Source organism: Squalius cephalus (assembly GCF_949319135.1).
Source record: "Squalius cephalus genome assembly, chromosome: 17".
In the NCBI taxonomy this organism is placed as follows: Eukaryota; Metazoa; Chordata; class Actinopteri; order Cypriniformes; family Leuciscidae; genus Squalius; species Squalius cephalus.
The window spans coordinates 2,548,500-2,573,047 of NC_137138.1; the positions used below are offsets into that span (position 1 = coordinate 2,548,500).

Below are 24,548 nucleotides of genomic sequence, written 5' to 3' on the forward strand. Positions count from 1 at the left end.
TGGTGCCAGTAAGATTGTTTTTGGAAGAAGTCTCTTCTGCTCACAAAGGTTGCATTTATTTGATAAAAAATACAGTGATATTGTGAAATAATATTACAACTTACAATGTAAAAACTTAAAAAGTCTTTTCAATTTTAATATTTCAAATTTAATTTATTCCTGTGATCAAAGCAGAATTGTCAGCGTCATACTCCAGACTTCATCCTTTAGAAATCATATAATATTCTAATAATATAATAATGTACTGTTATATATTAAGTCATATTAAATTGTACAATGTACAAAAGAACTGTCATACTGTACAGTTTTATTCAGTGTATAACAAAGGTCCCGCTGTTGTTTATCGCATTCTATATCTGTGTGGTATATATAAGGAACTCTATTTAAAGCTGCAGTCTGTAACTTTTGTGTTCAATATTTACACAATTTATATAATGAGCGAGTACACCATGAATGCATTTTCCATCTGTGTTTTTGTCTAATCTTGAATAACTACACTTAATACTACCTGTAATAAGTGTTTATATGGGGACTACTTTAGACTGGTCGGATCGCTCAGCTGTGGAGTAGCCCAGTACCTGCATGACTCGCCATAGACATAAACACAGACAAGGAGCTCTGGCTATAATGTTCTTTTTCAAGACGCATTATTCTGTTAATAAACACGTTTCTTAACCACTAGAGCGCCAAAAATTATGGACTGCAGCTTTAAATATAGAAAGTATTTTACATCAATTGAATGTAGATACAGTTATTTCACCCTGCTTACTTTTTTGCATGTTAACATGTGAACTGTACATTTCAGACAGATTTCTGAGTATCTGCTCAATCCTTGCCGTAGCACACAAGAACTGGATGATTTGTGCTCTAAGATGACAGACAGTGAATACAGGAAAAAAAAACTGTAAGTACATTTAACAGCAGATTATAATTGTGGGGTTTTTATCACCTCAAATGTGCTTTGACATATATAGTGTAATTTACCTCGAAATCATGCAAAACTTTTGCAAAGTGCACATAAATATGCACACGAACACAACATATCAGTTTGCATTGCAAACTTGACAGCCTATTCATTTCATCATCAATCTAAAGTCAACCAAAAAAAAAAAAAAAAAAAGAAACATGGCTCAATTTAAACTGTTGTACAATACATTTTTGCACATATGAAGGACTCACGTTTTACATGAATGTTGGGGCACGAGTTAATTTGAAGCCCCATTTACATAAATAATAGTTTAAAAACTAAATGTTGCAGCACAAAATTAATAGTTTAGAAACTAAAAGTTGCAGCACAAAGTTAAAAACAATTGGATTCATCCTGAAGGAGAGAGGTTTCCGGTTTCAGTTTTGCTTTAAATAAATATATTTACATTTGCCTTTTATAATAAATGTTGTTTATAAAAGAATGCCACAGTTTGCTTATTTTGTCTTGTTCTGTTCTGAATACCAATAAGAGGAATTAAAATACACATTTACAAACATTTATTTTTATGTTCTGGTATTTTGCATTATTTCTGACTATTTTAAATAATAAAAATATGATATAATTCAATTATACAATATTATATAAACTTATACACCATGGAGACCTTCTGTTGTTTTCTCTTCGCCATGCAATTTTCACCTTGTGTGTCTTGTTTTCCAGGAAAATGTGGTAGTTTTCAGTGATCAGATCGGCCAGGACACAATACCATTTATGCTTAGTATTAACATTAACGTATAACGTATGAGTGAGTTAGGAAGCAAATGAAAAGGATAAGCTAACATTTTTTTGTGGTACAACACAAAACCGTTTAATGCACAGGTAGTTCCAAGTCAGTTGAATCACTGTTTTATATCAATGTGCTCTTTTAATTTAAAGGTGCTAGGGGTGTAACAATATATCGTGTCACAATATCTTGCAATACAAAAATGCAACAATATAATAAAATAGCTTTGCTACTGATTCGCTACATTATGTTTCTCAGCAACCAGGGGGTTACATCACTTTTTTGAAGTAAATAAACGCATAGCTTCATCGTTAATAGAGAGAGACACTAAACAGACACTGGTACAAATATCTCTTTCTCTTTTGAGAATTTAAATAAATGCTATTCATTCATTCAATTATTCACTCTGTGTCTGATTAAAAGCGTACAGAACAAGCTAAACGAGCCGTAACTTGAGAAAAATAACCATCAGTTTTAGTCTTCCAGTCAAATATTGTGCTGCAAACTTCAATAACAGCTTTAAATAGTCAATGCTTGCAAATGACCCTGATATAAGTGGGATAATTCACAGCTGGCTGTTCATTACACAATTTGAATGCACAACGCTAAGGCAAAGAACCACCCGATGCGAATCGGTATTCAGTAGTAGCAGTATTCATATCAGCAAGGATTATGTGACGATACAGCTTCATAGTGATATTTTGAACACAGCCCTACAATGCAATTTGCTCACATGCATTTCTGACTACTTTCATATGGTTTCAGTGATCTGATCACAAAAATGATACTAATGTTCGTTAAAGATGTCATGACATGAATATATATTTTTTTGAGGTCCATGTTTTCCCAACATTTTTACTGAAGTTTGACTAAACCATGATGTAAACTTCTTTTTAGAGGTTGCCGAAAGATGCATCCAAAGGTGCCCGTCAAGGTACTAGAAGAGTATATTTCAGACACCTTGAAGTACACTCCTCATCGGGATTCAAGGGTGAGTAACATTTCCTGCATGTTTTTCTTTTCATATTCAGGTGTAATCCTTTACAGTGTGTAATTGAACCTTTCCATTGTATAACATTTGTAAACTATATTTGAATCTTGTGTGATTAAATATTTATAGTACACAAAGCACAGCCTAAATAACTTAAGGGTTAACATTTACGGAGTAGCCACACTGTTATTATTATTAAATGTTTATGAAATAATAAATCACCATTAGTAACATCAGTCAATCTGTTCACTTTACAGATGGAGCATGAAGAGACTGGACCACAGCATGAAGAGACTGGATCACAGTGCTAGTTTGGCAAAAATGTTGTTTTGAAAATATATACATATATTTTTTAAGCTATAATGTAGCATTTATGTAGATTTAAGAAAATCATATCGTAATCATTTTCACCTTTTTGATGTGTTAAAAGTGTACAGTTAGATAATAAAAAGTGGGCACTTGTAATTCACATGGTTGTGATAAAGAATAAATTTGAAAAGAATAATGTTTCTGCATCATTCTAATATTCTAACCTTAAAATAACATTATAACACTACAAAAAGTGGACATTTTAATGTTCTTGGAATGTTCCAAATAAATGTTCTTTGAATGTTGTATTGTTAATAAAATTTTGGGGGAAAAAACGTTCCATGAACATTATGCTAACCTTAATTTAACGTTCCAGCAATGTTATGCTAGCCTTAAGATAACGTTATGTTAACTTTAAGATAACATTCCAGCAACGTTATGCAAACTGGAGCATGGGAATGCACATATGTAGATCCAAGAAATCTACATATTCTTGGGACGATGCCCCCGAACCCCCCTAACTACCTTAAATTTGGAACCTCTGTGTTTATAAAACCCAGCCTGCATATAACATATGAAAGAAATAAAGCAAACAGTTTTGTAATAATTAAATATGGTTATACTTTTTTGGGGGAGTTTTTTAATCATCCTCTGGTGAGATATTGATTTTATCTGCAGTTGATTTCCTCTAAGGCTGTGTGGCTGTAAGTCAGTTGTAGTTGTTGTGTTTCTGCTCATCTCTTCTCTTTTTCTGTTCTTGCTGTTCCTCTTATCTTCAGTGAATCTGCTTGTTAACCGCTGGTGTCATCACTAATGCTCAGTCATCACAGTAGAGTGAATAATACTTTATTTCACTTTTACTCAGATTGGGACTATATGAAAACTGAGCAGTGTTTAACACTGAGGATTTTACTGTGTACCAGTAAACATAAATGTGATATGTAACACAGAAGCAAGTTTTGTTGTGGTCTTGTTGGGATCATACTAGCATCCAAAAGACAACCAGTCCACCAGCACGCCAGCATCTGACAGTTTCTAGTGGTTGGATTCGGTGATTACTTTTGCTTTGGAGTGAAATCTTGCTTGATTTATTTGCAAAGCAATTGCCATTGGATATGATTTCCAGTTTCCGTGTCCAGAGATCGGGTCATCGGGGCCCCCGCCTTTGGCTGTCGCCCGATCCACTACTGTATGCTCCGGCCCCTTACGGTCCCTCCTGCAGGTGCTGAGCCCACGATAGGGCGGCCCCACGTCACTTCTTCGGGCAGAGCCCGGCCGGGCCTGGCTCCAGAGCGACATCTCGGTCCTTGTGTCTATTTGCCTTATAATGGGCTTATGAACCGCTCTAGTCTGACCCGTCACCTCCTTGCCTTGGGAGACCCTACCAGGGGCATATATCCCCAGACAACATAGCTCCTAGGATCATTCGGGTACTCAAACCCCTCCACCACGATAAGGTTGCAGTTCAAGGAGGGCATTACTACTTTTAAATGTTGTTTAATACACTTTGTTATATTTGCAAATAAACACACTGTCGGGTGCACTCTTGAGTTCTCCTCATCTCTTGCAAGATGATGGGGTCACAAAATATTTGATAGAAATTTTACCAAGAAAAAACGTTTTCAAGGACACAGGTCATTCACGTGACGTACAGGTCATTGGTGTGCGCTCGGTGCTCCTAGCTGCTCATTGGGTAGAACCAGGACATCAGAAAATTGATTAACCCGTCTGAAGAAGCTCTGATCAGCTCAAAAACTAATCCTGAGAGCAGTTTTACTGACCCCGGGCTCAGTTTTAGTTTAGAAACCAGACTGAATTCATTTAAAGTGGCCATTGTTATTATTTTCTTATTTCTTAGGCTCCACTTTTGACTATTCTTGTGTAAGACTGCCCTTGTGTAACTTCTTTTCGTTGTTATCGGCACATCATGAACACATCTAGACAAAACAAGAACTAGGGTTGAACACACTTATACACTCGTACCCAAACGTGAACTCAAGACACGCACATACATTTAAACATCTGACCTCTCTTCCTTGGTATTATATTTCTTAATGTGCCAAATATGGTAGGGGTTGATCTTTGAGTACTATGATTAGATGGAATACACATCGTGGAAGATTTTGCTTAATCTTGTGTATAAATATGAGCCTTTTTCCTTAATAAACTTGAGAATGTTGTGGTACGCTTCAAAGGTTCTAAACTGTGGAGTTGCTGTTTGTCATTTAATTCCAGGTTTCTCCAGGGAACTGCAGCTGCTTAAGATTTAAAGGGATACTCTACCGTTTTTTCATATTTAACTATGTTATTCCCTTAACTAAGATGAGTTGATACCTCTCTCATCTCAGTGCGTGCACTTAATCGCTCTAGCGCGCGGTGACACTTTGAAAGCACTTAGCTTACCCCAGTATATTCAATGGTATCTAGCAGCAATGAATTTAGAAGTGACCAAACACATCAACGTTTTCCCTATTTAAAAACAGTTACACGAGTAGTTATACGACCAAGTATGGTGACACAAAATAAAACGTGGCGCTTTTCTAAGCGGGTTAAAAAGGATAACTATAATGTATGGAGGAATAGCACTTTTGGAAGTACTTTGACTGGTGCAGTAAAAAGTCACGCCTGATCCTCTTCCTCTCACTTCTGTCAATAGTGGAAAGAGGATCAGGCGTGACTTTTTACTGCACCAGTCAAAGTACTTCCAAAAGTGCTATTCCTCCATACATTATAGTTATCCTTTTTAACCCGCTTAGAAAAGCGCCACGTTTTATTTTGTGTCACCATACTTGGTCGTATAACTACTCGTGTAACTGTTTTTAAATAGGGAAAACGTTGATGTGTTTGGTCACTTCTAAATTCATTGCTGCTAGATACCATTGAACAGTGGTTCTCAATTCCAGTCCTCGGGACCCGTTGCTCTGCACATTTTGTATGTCTCTCTTATCTGACACACTCAGTTCAGTTCATGGAGTCTCTCCTAAAGAGCTGATGATCTGGTTCAGGTGTGTTAAATAAGGGAGACATACAAAATGTGGGTCACGAGGACTGGAATTGAGAACCACTGCCATTGAATATACTGGGGTAAGCTAAGTGCTTTCAAAATGTCGCTACACTGTAAAAAAAAAGTGTAATTTTACAGGTAATTGTCTGTATTTTTTTACAGAATTTTACCGTTTTGTCATTATACAGCAAATATCTGTAAAATAAAAGGCATTTGCTGTAATTTAAAGGTCCATTGTTAAATTTACAGGTAATTGCTTGTATTTTGGTTTTACAGCAATTTTACGTTTTTTAAAAGGAACTTGTCTGTATTTTTACAGACTTATGTGTAATTTTACAGGCATTATTAAGTAATATTTTACAGATTTTTTCTGTGAAATTAGAAAACAAAGAAAAGAAGGTATAACTGCGGAAATCAGCATCTATTCAATATATTTTCCTTACAGATTATTAAGCATGTGGGGGTTAAAGTGAGTTTTTTTAAGGTTAAATAATAGTGTTTGTACATACAGTACCCTAGGCTACAGTAGGCCTGTATTGAATTATTTTTTATTTCACATTTTATTTTATACTCATTTTGATCATTATTTCATTGTCTTATTCTCCCATCGTTTCATGTATATTTTATGAATCAGGGGTGCAAACACATGTATGGTCAAAAAAGAGAGAGGTAATCGAAGCCCTCGTCCCGCAGCAAATATCCAGATACTACATTGCCACCATCCCCAACCCACCCCTATAGGCACATAGAGTCAAATGAAATTTAGAAAAACTATCTTGCACTTCTTCTTCTTGCTTTACTGCTACTTCCTGAAAACAATTTCACCTGATGATTTGAATAGCTCTTTTTGTAAAGAATTAATAATTCTAGGATGATTGGGGTAATTGTGTAGGGTAGGCCTAGTGCATCTGCATAGAAACTAATAAACAAAATACAAATATAAATACAATAAAACACAAATACACGAGAAATAAAGCAGTGCTTTATGTTTTTCAGGTAAATTAACTGTATTAAGTATTAATACAGTTTATCTTTTGACAAAACGTGATTTTCCTCTTTCTCTTTTGTTGTTTGATTAACTTTGGTGACACAAACAGCTGCAGGTATATTGGGTGCTGTCCCTTTAAGACGAATGCACGTATCTAATACCGGTAATGACACGCATCCGTTTTATTTTGACTGCGTTTACGGGGAAACTCTTTGAGACGGACACTGGCTTATTTTTTCGTGCACATGTCTGTTCAAACACAAATAGATAAGAAAGAAAAGGGAATTCGGTGTTCACGAACTTCACGTGCTGTCTGCGACTATTCTATTTCTAGCACGCGGTTTCGGCGCGGCTCGAGAAGTGTGTGTGTCACGCAGGCATTGTGCTCTAACACAAGCTCTAACCAGTTAACATGAGAGCCGACATAAAAACGGACACGGACACAAGTTGCGCACATACTGCTGGTTTGGCGCACAGAGTTCTGATTCGCTTATTTCCTATTTACTTGTTGGTGGCAGCAATCCAGAATTACTGTTGGTTAAATTATAAGCAGACCCTCTCAAATCCCCCCCCCCCCCCCCCAAATTCATTTCCGCTGTTTACTCCCGCCCACAACGGTTAACGTTAGCTGATCAGTCGAGTTTGGGCAAGCGGGAGATTTGAATTCAGTCTACTCTCGAGAAGTGGATTCACTGGATTGTGAGATCAACAGTGGTTCAAAGCAATCGTATTCGTCAAGAGCAGCCGTGAGCAGGAGCCCTGTTGTCAGCCAGTCCATTTGGATTCTTCGGAAATAAACGCCCTTTTCTGTGAGCCTTGTTCGTCACAGCGAGCGGACATCATGCCAACCGGTCACCGCCTGAGGTAAGAGTCTCATTATCCTAAGTTACATGTGAACGATATTTTATATAACATTTGTGTTAAGTTTACAGTTTTCAAGCTAACTTTAGCATTCTTAAATGATGTTCAGTTAACTGGCGAGAGCTGGAGGGCAAAACACTGAAAATGTAGCATGCGTCTTTACATTTTCCATCTGTTTTAAGAAAGATCAGTTGAACCCACATCTCAAAAGACCTAAAACAAGCTTGTGTAGACTTGTTATACATATCAAAGTCCGTTTAATTGTGTATAAAATCTTCGTTAATACGCGATAGTATCTGTCAGTAACGTTAAATCAATCTCTTAAATGGCGGGACATTTTGAAACACTGTCTGGAAGCTGAAAACTCTTCTCTTAAAAATATCCTTGGTTTTAATTATAGTAAAATTATAGTAACCACGTTTTTGACGGATTTTTATTACCACTTTTAATAACCACAGTTATACTACAAATAGGCCTACCATGTTTGTTTGTTTGTTTTTTTCTTTGTGGTTAAACCATAGTTAATTTTCTTAAGGGTTAACGTGGCTATCAAGACTGTTAAGAAAATGAATTTAGTAAATACTGTACTTGTTGATGATACAGGAAAGCACATGAGACTAGAATATGAACACAACATGATAAATTGCATATTCTGGCTGCATCTGCTTGTTAACACGTAACGTTAGCTATAGAATGCATATATGTGCATATATTAGGCTTATAAAATAAAAGTTGATAGAATGTTTGTGTTCTGATGAAGAAATTAACTTATCTACATTTTGGATGGCCTGGGGTCATCATAGTAGCCTTTTTCATAGAATACTTTTGATCATTGGTTATGAAAATTGCATTGATCCAGATGAACAGAAAGTTAACGTTAACTTACACCCCTAACTTAACTTTAACGTTAGGTGTCTCAGCTCAAAACTTCACTGTTAGCCTTTCCTGCTCAGCTTCCAGATCATAGTCAGTTGAGGTTTTGCATTGTCCCAGTGGAACATATTCTGACATGTGTAAATGTAATACTGAGTTGTTAAAAAAATATATATATATTTTTTTTTTGTGTGTGTGTGATTTCAGGTCAAGTGGAAAGCAGAATGATCATGGCAAAAAAGGTATGGGAAAAAGTAATTTAAAATATTGTAATGGCCGAGTCTTCTGATTCCATATGATTGCACTAAAAGTGGCAGAAAATTTCATTTGTTTAATACTGTATTTTCCCATGTGAATATTCATTTGATCCTTGTAAGGCCACTGGAGCTGCACAAGGTTTAGTTTTACTACAGTAAGACCACAATTGTGTTAGATTCCACCCATCTATTTAATTTATTTTATTTTTTTTGGTAGTGTAACTAGGCTCTGTCATTTAGAAACGTGACTTTTCCTATCACTTAGTGACACATATCTCTACCTTTCATTCCAGCCAGAGGATCTGACGGTTATCTCAGCCTACCTCATGGAAAATTCTTGCTGGATGAATGACCTTTACCTTCAACTCAACCTTGCCAAGACAGAACTGCTTATGGTTTCAGCCAAACCATCCTTGCTGCGATCCTGCTGATTTGCCTTATACAACATCAGAAAGATCCGGCCCTTCCTATCGGAGCCACACAACTCCTTGTCTAAGCTCTTGTTCTATCCAGACTGGACTATTGTAATGCTCTCCTGGCAGCTCTTCCAGCATCAGTCAAACCTCTGCAACTGATCCAGATGCTGCAGCAAGACCTAAACTCACTGCTTCAGATCTGTGTGTCTCCAGAAGCTTGTGTTCTGCAAGTGAACGGCGCCTTGTGGTGCCATCATCCCAAAGAGACACAAAATCACTTTCACTGACCTTTCCCTGGACTGTTCCCTGCTGGTGGGATGACCGGCCCAACTCAACACATTTTCAAGAAACTGCTAAAGATCCATATTTTCATAAACACTTGACCCAATAATACTAAATCTTTGTTAAAATAAAAAAAAAGAAAAATTGTGCACTGTGCTACACTAACTGGGACTTGTCACTGCACTTGTTGCTTCTATTGTTCTCTTAATTTTAAGTCACTTTGGATAAAATGTAATTGTAAATGTGTAAAATAAGTTATATTTGAGTATAAAGGTATACAGCAATTTTCTTTTAATGTTAATATTTTTACATGTTCTAATTTATATACTAAGCTTGTATTTCCTATCATTCACGTATCTTGATGTTCAGTGTTTAATGAGTAATACTGTAAATGTGCAGGTATTCCGTACTTATACGTTTAGTTAATTTAACAGATATTGACTGTACATTTGCTATTAAGTACTTAATTAGAGATTGGTCAAAGTTGTGAAACTGGATCTGCAAAAATTAAAACTGTAAATATACAAACTTTGTATTTGAATTTATGTACTTATTACATTTTTATACATATATTCATAGTAATTTTACACAGATAGTTACTGTAGATAGACAGAGCATTATTATAAAATAACTTTATAAAACCCTAAATTTACAGTTTAACCTTAAAGTTAAATGTTCTTTTTATGTAATTTGACATAATTTATCCGTTTTTCCACGGTTTAATAAACCATTATTAACAGTAATGTACTGTAATTTAAATAATTTTGACCGTAAAGTCAATTCTGTATTTTTACGGTTTTTGCCTGTAATTTTGTGAAATGGTTATTTGCTGTAATTTAACGGAACCCGTCTGGAAACTTTGCTGCCAGAGATTTACCGTTTTTTTACGGGATTTTTTTTTTACAGTGTAAAGCGATTAAGTGCACGCACTGAGATGAGAGAGGTATGTATCAACTCGTCTTAGATAAGGGAATAACATAGTTTAATATGAAAAAACGGTAGAGTATCCCTTTAAGTGTCTGTGTAATACTAAAGAGCATGAAGATAAATGTTACTATGGGTTGGGTTAGAGTTAATTCTTTCAAATGGAAGATTGCCTTGATGTTGTTGTTGTTTTAAGGTGGAAAGACCAATTGGTATTGGTGATGATACAACGCTCAATGGGATTCGTCTTTACTGTGTCGATCGGTGCAAAGAATCATCAAGCATAAATGACTACTACTATATTCAATCCGACGTAGGAAAGTAATGGGCTCAGATTATTGCCAATTCTTGCTTTAAGTGTTTAAGATAGATAAGTAAATTGAGGATTTTCTTGAAAATAATAATTGATTTGATCAGGCAACCTCTTTGTGTGTTTTCTTCAGCTGGGGTGAGTGGACAGATGTCAAATGGTGTCATTCTGGATACTTGACATCTTTCAAGCTGAGAGTTGAATCTTCCCAAGGATCTGGAGATGATACGGCCGCAAACAACATCAAGTGAGTGTGTGGTGCTATAAGTTATAACATCTCTTACCCATCCTGGTTTTATTTTTCCATTTAAGGACTCAGTTTATTAACTAACAATAGTTTAGTTAATATCACACTCGCAGTCGTGCTGCTGTTCAAGATTGCAGTGATTAGGCCGTCGGCTGCAGGGGATCATGTGACTGACATTCAATCCAACAGCACAATTACATATTTTATTTATCAAAATATTGTCACATCTGAATTTTTTCCAGGTTCAAATGCAGTGAGGGTTGTAATCTGGAGGGTGACGGCACAAACTGGGGCGACTGGAGTCCAACCTGTATTGGAAGAGGAATCTGCGGCATCAAGACCCTGATAGAAGGGTCACAGGGAAGCGGAGACGACACCGCTCTCAATGACGTGCGCATGTTCTGCTGTGATTAAGGTGATGTGATCACAATCAAAAACTCAGATCTTACTAATAGTGACTGCAGATCAACTAAATCGGATTTTTCTTTCAGGTGTAAGAGGATGACAACAAGAACAGCAAGAAGATCAAATGTATTGTTATTATTGATCATCATACTATGATAAACTAACATAAATGTCATACAACAGTTTTGTAATGTAAATCTGTAAAGTCAGCCGGTCATTATCACAAAATAAAGCCTAACCGGATGATCATGACATTTACATCCCGCCTATTATTGGAGTTGTAATTATTTTATTCTTTCTTGTAGGTTAGTGATTCTTCTGAAGACTCCTGAACTTCTGCTGTCAGTCAAGCGGTTGCCAAATATCAGCATTAAAGACTTTCTAAACAGAACCTTGTATTTTCACATTGTTTTGCACAACACTTTACATCAGATCGTTCATTACATTAGTGCATGTGGCAGATGTTTACATCTAAAGTGACTTATATTGCATTCAAAGTAATTGTCTTATCCGTTCATGCATTCCCTTCTTCTTCTTCTTTCGTGTGTCGTCATCAAATGTCCAGCTCAGTAGAACTCAGCCACGTTCTCATCTCAGGTCCCACGTCGAAGAGGCCGGCCTCCGAGGGTGGTTTATACAGTGGACAGGTGGTGATTATGTGCTCAGCGGTCTGCTCTGGCTCCCCACACTCACACACTGCTCTGTCCTCCAGGCCCTGAGAATGACTAACATACTCTACTACAGGAACACTAAATTAAATTAAAGTGTAATATTGTCAATCCGTTACCCTAAACTTTTTGCCTTTCTAAAGATATAATTATATCCCAATATATATCCAAATATGTATATATATATATATATATATATATATATATATATATATATGTGTGTGTGTGTGTTTATAGCTAAAATGGCACAATGCATATTCAGAAAATGATTTGATGCAAAAAAAAATTCAAACCTTATTTTAATATTTGAGAAGATTGTAAACTCACTCCTGCATTTAAAGACATTCTGAACTCTATTGGAGTTAGACAACACGTGTCAGGATCTACTCATTGTCATATCATACTCTAGATCTAATATTATCACACGGAATCAATGTTGATGCCGTTGAAATTCTGCAGCAGAATGAAAACATCTTAGATCATTATCTAGTCTTGTGTAAACTTCATTTAGCCAAGGCTGCAAAGCCGACTCCGTGTTTCAAATATGTTAGACCTATCACTTCTGCCACTAAAGATTGCTTTATTAATAATCTTCCTGATCAGTTTCATCATCTCAGCATCCCGGATAGCTTAGAAGAACTCGATATTGCGACAGAAACTTTTGACTCACTTTTCCAGCACTTTAGACACAGTTGCTCCGTTACGCTTAAAGAAGATTAAAGAAAATAGTCCAACGCCGTGGTACAACGAGCACACTCGGGCACTTAAAAGAGCAGCCAGAAAAATGGAGCGCAACTGGAAAAAATTCTAAAACTTCCAGAGAGCATGACTGCATACAGAGAGGCTTTAAAAGCTGCTAGATCTGCTTATTTTTCAACCCTTTTAGAAGAAAATAAACAAAACCCTAGGAATTTATTTTATAAAGCTTTAACGCCAGATGCTTCCAAGCAGCACAGCAGTAATGACTTTATGAACTTCTTTAATTACAAGATTGATAATATCAGGGAGAAAATTATGACTGTGCAACCGTCTACTACAGTGTTGCATCAGGCTGTACATTGTAGTCTCCCTGACGAAAAATTAGATTCATTCATTGCTATAGGAGAGGAAGAATTTTCTAAACTCGTTAAAACATCTAAATCAACAACACATTTATATCATTATTTCATCTTTGTCATTAGGATACGTGCCAAAAACTTTTAAGCTGGCTATGATAAAAACACAACTTGATCCTACAGAATTAGTCAATTACAGGCCGATCTCGAATCTTTTCTGTCAAAGATACTAGAAAAGGCGGTATCTTCACAACTATGTTCCTTTTTAGAAAGAAATGATATCTGTGAGGATTTCCAGTCAGGATTTAGACCGTACCATAGACAGCTCTCATTAGAGTCACAAATGATTTGCTCTTATCATCCGATCGTGGTTGTATCTCTCTATTAGTGTTACTTGATCTTAGTGCTGCGTTTGACACCATTGACCACAACATTCTTTTAAATAGACTCAAAAACTATGTTGGCATTAGTGGAAGTGCCTTTTTTTAAATCATACTTATCTGACCATTATCAGTTTGTAGCAGTAAATGAAGAGATGTCTCATCGATCACAAGTTCAGTATGGCGTACCACAAGGCTCAGTACTAGGACCGTTGCTGTTCACTACATGCTACCCTTAGGAGATATCATTAGGAAACATGGCATTAGTTTTCACGGTTATGCCGATGATACGCCCTGATGAAACTTACCAATTCACAAAATTAATGGAATGCATATGTGGCACTTACAAAATAATTTTTTTGTTGAGATTATTACTTTTTGTTTCCTTTCCTTCTATTGCAATCATATTTTATTTTACTCTGATTTATAGAATTGAATACTAATGAGAGATTACAAAGAAGCACACAATGACATGCTGTTTCATAAAATGGACACAGGGTGGCAGCACCCACCAGCAGCGTCACTCTGGGACACTTAGCAATGCGCAGAGCAAGGTGAGCTCATACTCCGAATGAATGGAGAATGAGCAACTGTCGTCCTGTGTCGCTGATTTCTGTGTAATATTTCCAATATTTCCAATATACAGTGCTATGCATAAGTTTAGACACCCATGCTAAAGTTGACTAAAAAGAGGAATAAAAAATCATCTTTTGGAAATTGAACTTAATGCCTTAATTAAAAAAATTAGGAAAAATCCAACCTTTAAGGACACCAATTTTCTTTGTGAATGAATAATGTATCGTAAATAAATAAATGTTCTTCCTTAAAATACAGGGTGCATAAGTGTGTACACCCCTATGTTAAATTCCCATAGAGGCAGGCAGATTTTTATTTTTAAAGGCCAGTTACTTCATGGAGCCAGGATACTATGCATCCTGATAAAGTTCCCTTGGCCTTTGGAATTAAAATAGCCCCACATCATCACATAGCCTTCACCATACCTAGAGATTGGCATGGAGTACTTTCCATAAGATCATCTCTCAATGCAAATCAAACCAGCTATTAGGCTAACTGAAATAAAACCATGCCAGTCATTGTTAAAAGCGCTATATAAATGAAGGTGAATTGACATGCTATCATCAGTACATTGAAACAGTCCATCCAATTCAACTATTGAGCCTTCCTCTACTGCTTGTACATACGTCACATTCTCACTATTAACCACATCTTTAACTTCATAACTTGAATGCCTGATAACAGCAGAACTACATAGAGCTTGCTCACTACCTAGCAGCAGCATCGCTTTCACTCTCCTCATTGTGCCTGATGCCTCCCTCAGAAGGTCTTTGCTTCTCTGACACTTACTTTTGTCATGTCATTATCATTTCCACTGTATCAGTACTGTTGTTGTCTCTGGATGATCTGCTCTCTGTTTAATCGACAGGTCAAACGCTGTTCATTCTCCACTTTTTCAAAAGAAACATTTGTGGCCTAAATTTCCACATTCAAAGCACTTAAGGTTGTCGGTACTTGCAAGCAGCATATAGGAATTTTCTCGAGATCTCTTACGTACGCTCAGGTAAAGTGAAAAACATCAAAACTTGCCGTCTGAAAGAACGTGTTTCAATGCCGTGTTTTTACATCCTATCGGGATCATTCTAACTGGAATTGCAATTTTTCCATATCGTGTCAACTCTCTAGTAATGCCATCATTTGAGATGAAAGGTGGCAAATTTGAAATTGTTACTTTAGTAGCTGGAGTCACTAAAGTCATGGGCACAAACATTTCTTTGATCCAAATGTGACAGTTGAGATTCAAATTCACAAATATTCCATCAATACAAGTCTATTGGATTTTTTTGCCTGCTTTAGTCTGCTGTGCGAACATCAAAGGTCCAATTGCTTAGAAAAGACAAAGTGCACCTCTCCTCAATAAGCCGGTCAATTTGACACCTCATTCATGAGTCTATGACAAATGGTGTGGGATGAGTTACACACTGTCCAGAAGAAGAAAAAGAATATGCAAGAGATCAATAGTGATTCTTTGCCTTAAGCTGGGGCCACACTAAAAGATTTTTAAAAATCGTATAAGATTTTCAATATGTGAGAGACCACAAACATGACGATAAGAAATCATAGTCTATCTCGGAGCGCAAATTCCAGCATGATACTTCAGTTACAGTAAATGCGAGATAAGATGTGAGTAGCTAAACTAAATATTTTAAATTTGAAAGCTGTCATAGGATAGAAATGTTAAATGTACATACAAACTTGTTTTTACATTAACTCATGAAAATAAGTTTTTTATTTTTTTTTACAAATTATATTCAACTCATTTCAAGTCAGTTTGATAAAATTTAAGTTGAAATGACTGTTGATTGATTGTACTTAAAATTTATGGCAGAATCTTTTTTAACTTGTAGTCTGAAGAAGCTCTGATCAGCTCAAAAACTAATCCTGAGAGCAGTTTTACTGACCCCGGGGTCAGTTTGGTTTAGAAACAGAATTAATTTAAAGTGGCCATTGTTATTATTTTCTTATTTCTTAGGCTCCACATTTGACTGTTCTTGTGTAAGACTGCCCTTGTGTAACGTCTTTTCGTTGTTATCTGCACATCATGGACACGTCTAGACAAAACAAGAACTAGGGTTGAACACACTTATACACTCGCACCAATACATGAACTCAAGACTTGCACATACATTTAAACATCTGACCTCTCTTCCTTGTTATTGTATTTCTTAATGTGCCAAATATGGTGGGGTTGATCTTTGAGTACTATGATTGGATGGAATGGACATCATGGATGATTTTGCTTAATCTTGTGTATAAATATGAGCCTTTTTCCTTAATAAACTTGAGAATGTTATGGTACTACACAGTCTCTGTGTCTGCTTGATCATTCTCACATCACAAGGGTTGAGGCGTCTGTTTCCACCTGATCACTGATAGCTGAGGCTGCAGATAGTCTACCTGAAAATTAATCTAACAATCAGTATTTTCTATCAATAAGACCAGTGCTGTAGCAATGCATCACTTCTTTTCCATATTTTCACTGCTAGCCATTATTGGGCATGTGAGCAGTCAGTCCACAGGAGAACCTTCTGAGCGGAGCATCAACCAAGATAACGGATCTGAGCTGACGGTGTCGAACGGAATGACGTGGGGATCGTGGGGGTTTAAGAGCATGTGTCCAAGCGGATCGTACGCCGCAGGGTTTAGATTGAAGGTAAGTTTGGCCTTGACATTGGTTATATGTGTTTGGCTTAGTGCTTCAAAGGTTCAAACCCCAGAGAGAAAATTGCTGTTTGTCATTTAATTCCAGCAGCCGGTTGCATAAACATAGCCATAATGTTAAGACAGTGTCTTAAGTTCTAGTATGACCTATAGCAGTTAGTCAGGAGCAATTAGTCTTAGTTTTCGGTATCAAAGTAGGCTTATCTACGTTTTTATGTAACTGATTTAAAAAACTATGAACCGTCTTAAAGAAAATAAATTGATGTCTAACTTGTAAGACTAGTCTTAGAGGTTTATGCAACCGACTCAGGTTACTCCAGGGAACTGCACCTGCTTAAGATTTTTACAGTGTCTGTGTAATACTAAAGAGCATGAAGATAAATGTTAATATGAGCTGAGTTAGAGTTAACTGTCTTTTTTTAAATGGAAGATTGTCTCAATGTTGTTGTTGTTGTTTTAAGGTGGAAAGACCAGTTGGTGCTGGTGATGATACAGCGCTCAATGGGATTCGTCTTTACTGTGTCGATCAGTCCAAAGAACCATCAGGCTCACATGAGCACCAGTCCTCTATTGAGTCCAACGTAGGACAGTAATGGGCTCAGATTATTACGAATTCTTACATTAAGTGTTTCAGCTAGATAAGTGAATTGAGGATGTTCTTGAAAATAATAATTGATTTGATCAGGAAACCTTTGTGTGTCTTCTTTAGCTGGGGTAAGTGGACAGATATCAAAAGGTGTCCTTCTGGATTCTTGAAAGCTTTCCAGCTGAGAGTCGAATCTTATCAAGGATTTGCATTTGATGATACGGCCGCAAACAACATCAGGCGAGTGTGTGCTGCTATAAGTCATCCTGGTTTTGTTTTGCTATTAAAGGGAAACTCCGGTTTCCCTCATCAAGCAGTTCAATTAATATCACACTCACAGTCATGCTGCTGTTCATATTAGGCCGTCGGCTGCAGGGGATCATGTGACTGACATTCAATCCAACAGCACACATTAATAACATATTTTATCATAATATTGTCACATCTGATTTTTCTCCAGGTTCACCTGCAGCGATGGTTTTTTGCTGGAGGGTGACGGCACAGCCTGGGGCGATTGGGGCAACTGGAGTCAAAAATGTAATGGAACAGGAATCTGCGGCATCAAGACCCGGATAGAAGGGTCACAGGGAAGCGGAGACGACACCGCTCTCAATGACGTGCGCATGTTCTGCTGTGATTAAGGTGATGTGATCGCAATCAAAAACTCAGACTGACACACTGCAGATCAACTAAATCTGTTTATTCTTTCAGGTTTAAGAGGATGAAAACAAGAACAGCAAGATCAAATGGATGGTAATTATTGATCATCATACTATGATAAACTAACATGAACCTGTCAGGATTCAGATAGGGGAGACCCAGACGCAGAATGAGCAGGGGAGTGATAGTTATTAACAGAAGACAGTACAAGACAGGGTGAGGCAGGAACAGTCCAAACAGAAGGGTCAACCGGAAACAGCGACAGGACAGCTGTGGGGACTGCTGGAACCAACTCCAGAGGACACCAGGCTGAAGAACTGCTGAGGACGTGACCAGGCCGGGCAGATGGTTAAAGACAGGGCAAGGAAGCATGAAGCAGAGATCTGACACTTGTTGCACACAGACCTCAGACCAGTCTAACTGCCAGACAGAAGGAACCAGCAGGCAGAGAACCTCGGGGAGCAGACAGGAACCAGCACAAGAGAACACACACACAAAACAACAAAAACAAGAGCAAAAATAAAAACTGGCGAAAACTAGAACACCAGAAAACAATAAGAAACTAAATATAACTGGAGCTATAGCAAAGGAAAAATAAAATAATTTCTATAAATGAATAACTGGAACTAGTAAACAAAGAAATAAAACAAGACTGCAACCTTGAGTGAATGAGGCATTTATATAGCACTTTCATATGTACTACTGTACACCCAAAGCGCTTTACAATTATATCAGGGGATCTCTCCTCAACCACCACCAGTGTGCAGCATCCACTTGGATGATGCGACGGCAGCCACAGTACAACGGCGCCAGTGCGCTCACAAACACCAGCTACAGGTGGAGAGGAGAGAGAGTGATAGTGCCAATTCAATGTATAATTCAGTATAATTCATAATAATTGAGGACAAGCTAAAGAGAAAATAAATAAAAGATCAGTTAACAAAAGGAAAAACAAGAGATGAACCAAAAATAAAGCTTGGGAGAACTAGAGCAAAATAAAGACTAGGACTGACTAAAAATCAGAAAAAAAAAAAAAAAAAAAAAACTAAAAAAAGAAAATAAATACAAACCTAGAACTGACAGAACCACTAACTCTAGCACTGACTGACAAGCTGAGAGATAACACAAACACACACACACACACACACGCCAACACAAACAAAGACAGAGCTATGTGGTCAGACACAAGACAAACAAAGAAACATTAAACAAGACAAGACCGACAAGGGACCCTGACAGAACCATGTCATACAACAGTTTTGTAAAGAATAATGCAAAGTCATCTGGTCATTATGACAAAATAAAGCTTAAAGGTAGGGTAGGTAGGATTTTTATAAAAAACTTTTTTTTCAAATTTGTTTAAACTGTCTTTATATACCAATACATAATTAAAATGTAAGTGCTCTGAAAAAGAGAGTATAAAAATCGAGTGTCTGTAGACCTTTTAATCTGCAATAAACACAGCTCATTATTTCCATTCGGGACGAAACAATTGATTGGTTTGGGCGACTGTCACTCACTCTCGCAACCATGGCTACCACCCCTGTTGCTAGATCTGCCCATATGCGCACGCACCCGTTTGATTTGAGGAGTTCAAGAGGTGCTGAACCTATGAAGAGTAAAATTATGGCAGAGAAAGAGCATTCAAAATTCAAAATACCTGCACATTCAGTCAGCGAAGGCAAACAAGGCAAAAACTACTTCCTCTGACCCTGGTTGCCCGCACTCTTGAACGACCTCCTCTGCTTCGCCCTCGACCCCGGACCTGTCCTCGAACCGACGAAGCGGTACTTGTCTCCGGAGTGTAACGTTAGTCCTCATTAGAGTCAACAATGCTTTCATCATGGAAACTCTTACATGCAAAACACCGTACATGTTATGAATCTTACACGAAATTCACCTTCATCACAGTGTAACTGATGGTAATGGAAAAACGTGTATCAATGCAACCTGTTTTAGCTTTGCCTTATAAATATAGCTCGTTACCTATAAATATAGCTTGTTACCGAATCAAACAAAGTATATTTTAAACTTTACCAGTATCGATATGCTAGCTTGAAAGTGAGTACTAAAAGAAATCTTATTTGTTTATATTTATAGTGATAAAGTTAGGTATTTTATTACATGTGATTCTGACATGATGTCACTGCATGCACTGCGCTCCTTCCTCTCCACTCGTCTCAGGTAAATAATAAATGCGTCTTCCAGCGGAGCCTGAGCGTTTGGCGTCGCGCGTTCATGTGTTTTGGGGGTGTGGCTTTGGAAGGAGCTCAGAAGGGAGGGGGTGGAGTGAATGAAAATAATTAGCTGTGTTTACAACAGTCGTTAGAGGTCTACATACACTCGATTTTTATACTCTCTTTTTCAGAGTACTTACATTTTAATTATGTATTGGTATATGAGGACAGTTTAAACAAATTTGGAAGGTTTTTTTTTTTTAGAAAAATCCAACCTACCCTGCCTTTAACCGGACATTTTCATCCCGCCTATTATTGAAGTTTATTTTATTTTAAATTATTTTATTCTTTCTTGTAGGTTAGTGATTCTTCTGAAGACTCCTGAACTTCTGCTGAAACGGTTGTCAAATATCAGCATTAAAGACTTTCTAAACAGAACCTTGTAGTTTCACATTCTTTTGCACAACACTTTACATCAGATCTTTCACTACATTAGTGCATGTGGAAGATGTTTACATCTAAAGTGACTTATATTGCATTTAAAGTAATTGTCTTATCCGTTCATGCTTTCCCAGAGAATGACTAACATTGTCTACAGGAACATAAGTGTAATATTGTTTATCCTGTTACCCTAAACTTTTTTAGGAGGGTAGTCGAAAGCCGGGCGATAAAGGTTGGTAACCGGAATCAGTCCAGGAAACATCAACAAATCCAGAGGCACTAAATGAATGACACAACAAACGAATGACACTAAATAGCAGACAAATCAAAAGGAAAAACTAAACAGGTGTGAGAGCGGTGAAGAAAAAAAATTCTCTGTGCATTTCCAAAAAAGGGAGAGAAAAAAAAAACATTAACGTGCAACAAGTAGCTATGCGCTGAAGTCGCTGTCTGTTCAAAGAGTGCAGAAATGTCAATTACTCATCATTAAAGTAATTTTGGATAGGCCTACTATGATATTAGAATTACATAAAAAAGTCCAGTAATTGCAACTGATAAGGTGAACATATTGTATTCTGTATGCACTGCGAATATATAATATTTGACTGAATATTGAATAGTAGGCCTATTGAATGTCTGTATATTCAGCACTTGACACAAATCTCTTAGCATTTTTAAATCTTACCTTAAACCTCATTTTTTTAGGGTAGCTTTTAATTTAATATTTGCATAAATCTTTCAGTGTGCATTATTTTATATGGTGTATTTTGTTGCTTTAATTTTAATTTTATATTGTGGATTATTTTATATGGTGTATTTTGTTGCTTTAATTTTAATTTTATATTGTGGATTATTTTATATGGTGTATATTTGTTGTTTTATTTGCTTCTGTAAAGCGCTTTGAGATGTACAGTTGAAGGCACTATAGAAAATAAAGGTTATTATTATTACTTGCATACTGTAAAAATACTGCAGTTCAACTGCAAAAGCCAAAAAGGTTGAATAAAACTCTAAATGAAAAGCAATACTGTAAGTTGTGCAACTGCAAAATCAAGGACAATGAGAGATTATTCTGCTTCAACATCATGTCTTCTTGCTGGCTCTGGCCTGAGGACTTTGTCCACATCACAGACAATGTTGTCTCCAGCCAGACGAAGAGAAAAACCGTCTGTTGGACACATTCAGCCTTGACAACACGGTCCACACCTTGCTCTTTCTCGTCCTCTTACACATCCTGTTCCTCCTCTCCCTCTCAGATTATTTCCATATATTGTTCATATCATCAGTGCACTTGCCTACACTCTGAACTGGCTCATATTATACAGTTGGTTTGATCACATCATTAGAAATCAGTGTGAACAACTTTGAATCATTGTGTGTGAAGTTTTGCCTCTTGTGTTTAGTGTTTTGCAACACAAATGTGTGTTTTAATAAGTGAGAATGTGTTTAGACTTTAAAGTTTTGAAAATGGAGTGCAGGAGATTTGCAAACCGTGTCTAATTGCCTGAACTTGTTTAAAGTTTTGCAGAAATAGTGATTTATTCGACAAATTGGTTTAGGCTATTGATAATTTGGTTAAGAGAATGGAGTTTAGTGTTTTAGCAATTCAGAAAAACTGGCTTATTCAAATAGGCTAGGCTACAGTAGGCTACAGCGGGATGCAGTTAATATTTTAGTGTTGTATTATGTACAATATCTCTATGTATTGCCTTTAATGTCCATGTATAGTCTTTACACATCAGATTGGATACTTGCATTGTTAAAAAACTGCTAATTTCAAGACGCTGACGTCACGTCAGGTCGTCACATGGGTCATCCGTTCAGAAGTAGCTTACAAGACGTTCGGATTGACGTTCGATCGGTCAGTCGTTCGGATATTTAATTTTGCCACGGGGCGCGTGCCATAATTGCATCATGAAGCACTTGTAAAATCAGTCCAATGGCGTATAGGCGGTTGACGTCATGGCACAAAGCTATAAAGCGCACCCAGACCAAACATTGTCAACTTTTGTGTCTTCAGCAAGCGCTTTCTGTGAAATCTGTCTCTGTCTATTTATTGTTGTTTGTCCACAAGCATATTATATATCTAGACAGGAATAGAATGGCGAGCAAACAGCATTTTGGATCGTGTGTTCCTCCCCGCTCTCGCTTAGACATTACGAGTTTACACGCGATTTATGTGTTGTTTCGTTTGGGAGTAGAGCATGCATGGTCAAATCTAGTAATGGGGCTGACAGTGTTCATTCATAAATTCCCAACGTGTAACATATGCACTGTCGAGAGTTTTAGCTCTGCTCCTGTTGGCTTTCTTCTCGAGGGAAGAAAGTCGATAAAGGTTCTTTATTTGGCTCGGATCTCGCGTTTGCCGAGGCTGTCAGAATGAGAGTTGTAGATCCAAATGCAAGCAAGCAGTTTATTGAAGACAGGTCGAAACAGGGATAATACTCAAAACACCACGTATAGCAGGCGGGCGACCAGGATACAAATTCACAGGAGAGGATGAGTAATATGAATAAACCCAGCTCGGATGCCAAACTGGATGAAGAGAACTCCAAATGATCTCCAGAAATCTAGAAACACAGACGAGATCGAGGAAATAACTCCGTAAGGAAACTCAGGCACTGGAACTGAGTAAGAGAGCACAAACAAGAGTGACGAACCGACACCAAGCAATAATCACTCCGGCTAGATATAGGCAGCTAACAACAGAAGTAACTAACTGCAGCTGCGGGCTGGTTAAGTGATCAGCTGGTTACTAAGCAACAAACAATCACTACACACACAGACCCCACACCCACAACAACCAACAGATACACAAAATGAACACACGGATCGATGAACTGTGACAGTACCCCCTCCCCTAAGAGTGCCTCCTGGCACTCCCAGGAGAGCCTACCTGGCGATTGTAATCATCGATAAGGGAGTGATCCAGTATGTCCCTAGCAGGAACCCAACTTCTCTCCTCCGGACCTTAACCCTCCCAGTCTACCAAGTACTGAAATCCGCGTCCCCTCCTTCTCGAGTCCAGAATACGATTGACCGAATAGGTGGGTTCCCCATCTACGAGTCGCGGCGGAGGGGGAACCGGGGCTGGCGGATTAATGTGTGAATGAAACACGGGCTTTAATTTGGAGACATGAAAAACGGGATGAATTCTCCTGTACGCGGGAGGGAGTTTGAGGCGGACAGCCACCGGACTAAGAATCTTTGCGACAGTGAACGGGCCAATGAATTTGGGAGTTAACTTGTTACATACAGAGCGGAGAGGAATGTTCTTGGAGGAAAGCCACACTTTTTGACCCACGATGTAGACAGGAGGCTTCGACCGGTGGCGATCAGCCTGAGCCTTCGTGCGTGCTCCCACTTGGAGGAGAGTCTCGCGGGATCTACTCCAAGTGCGGCAACACCTCTGGATGAATGCGTGAGCGGAGGGGACCGCGACTTCGGATTCCAGACTGGGAAAAATAGGTGGCTGGTACCCTACGCTACACTCACATGGAGATAGGCCCGTGGATGACACTGGTAAGGAGTTATGTGTGTACTCAACCCATGAGAGTTTCTGGCTCCAGGAGGAAGGATTCTGAGAAACCAAACATCGCAACACTCTCTCTAAGTCTTGGTTGGCACATTCGATCTGGCCGTTGCTCTGAGGATGAAAACCAGAAGAAAGACTGACACTATTTCTGTGAGACGAGACTCATTATCATAAGAACCAATAACAACCATTCAACGACTCTGTAACCAATCAGGACTAGTCATGTGTGT

The 24,548-nt window shown here is 37.8% G+C and overlaps 2 protein-coding genes across 4 annotated transcripts in view; both read left to right on the plus strand.

The window, feature by feature from the left end:
• LOC307144510 (vitelline membrane outer layer protein 1-like) overlaps positions 1 to 11,921 on the plus strand; it is a 124,581-nt gene extending 112,660 nt beyond the window's left edge. Inside the window, exons 3-5 of one of the 2 annotated variants that reach the window (XM_079846914.1) lie at positions 11,061 to 11,174; positions 11,417 to 11,589; positions 11,885 to 11,921. In XM_079846914.1, the coding sequence (XP_079703040.1) occupies positions 11,061 to 11,174; positions 11,417 to 11,588 (286 nt within the window). In that variant the 3' untranslated portion in view covers position 11,589; positions 11,885 to 11,921. Of the gene's footprint in view, positions 1 to 11,060; positions 11,175 to 11,416; positions 11,590 to 11,665; positions 11,865 to 11,884 lie in introns of those variants that run through there. The other variant, XM_079846913.1, reaches the window with a different exon arrangement.
• Positions 11,922 to 16,495: 4,574 nt separating this feature from the next.
• LOC307144509 (vitelline membrane outer layer protein 1-like) lies at positions 16,496 to 21,732 on the plus strand. Of its 2 annotated transcripts, XM_079846910.1 has the most exons (6): positions 16,496 to 16,911; positions 17,381 to 17,508; positions 17,629 to 17,745; positions 17,966 to 18,147; positions 18,217 to 18,258; positions 20,701 to 21,732. In XM_079846910.1, exons 1-4 carry the CDS (start codon positions 16,711 to 16,713, stop codon positions 18,144 to 18,146), a joined length of 627 nt encoding a protein of 208 aa, XP_079703036.1. In that variant the 5' UTR covers positions 16,496 to 16,710; the 3' UTR covers position 18,147; positions 18,217 to 18,258; positions 20,701 to 21,732. The 2 variants fall into 2 exon arrangements, with proteins under 2 accessions (XP_079703036.1, XP_079703035.1); XM_079846909.1 differs by lacking the exon at positions 18,217 to 18,258 and having other exon boundaries at positions 16,497 to 16,911; positions 20,701 to 21,170.
• Positions 21,733 to 24,548: the final 2,816 nt, after the last annotated feature.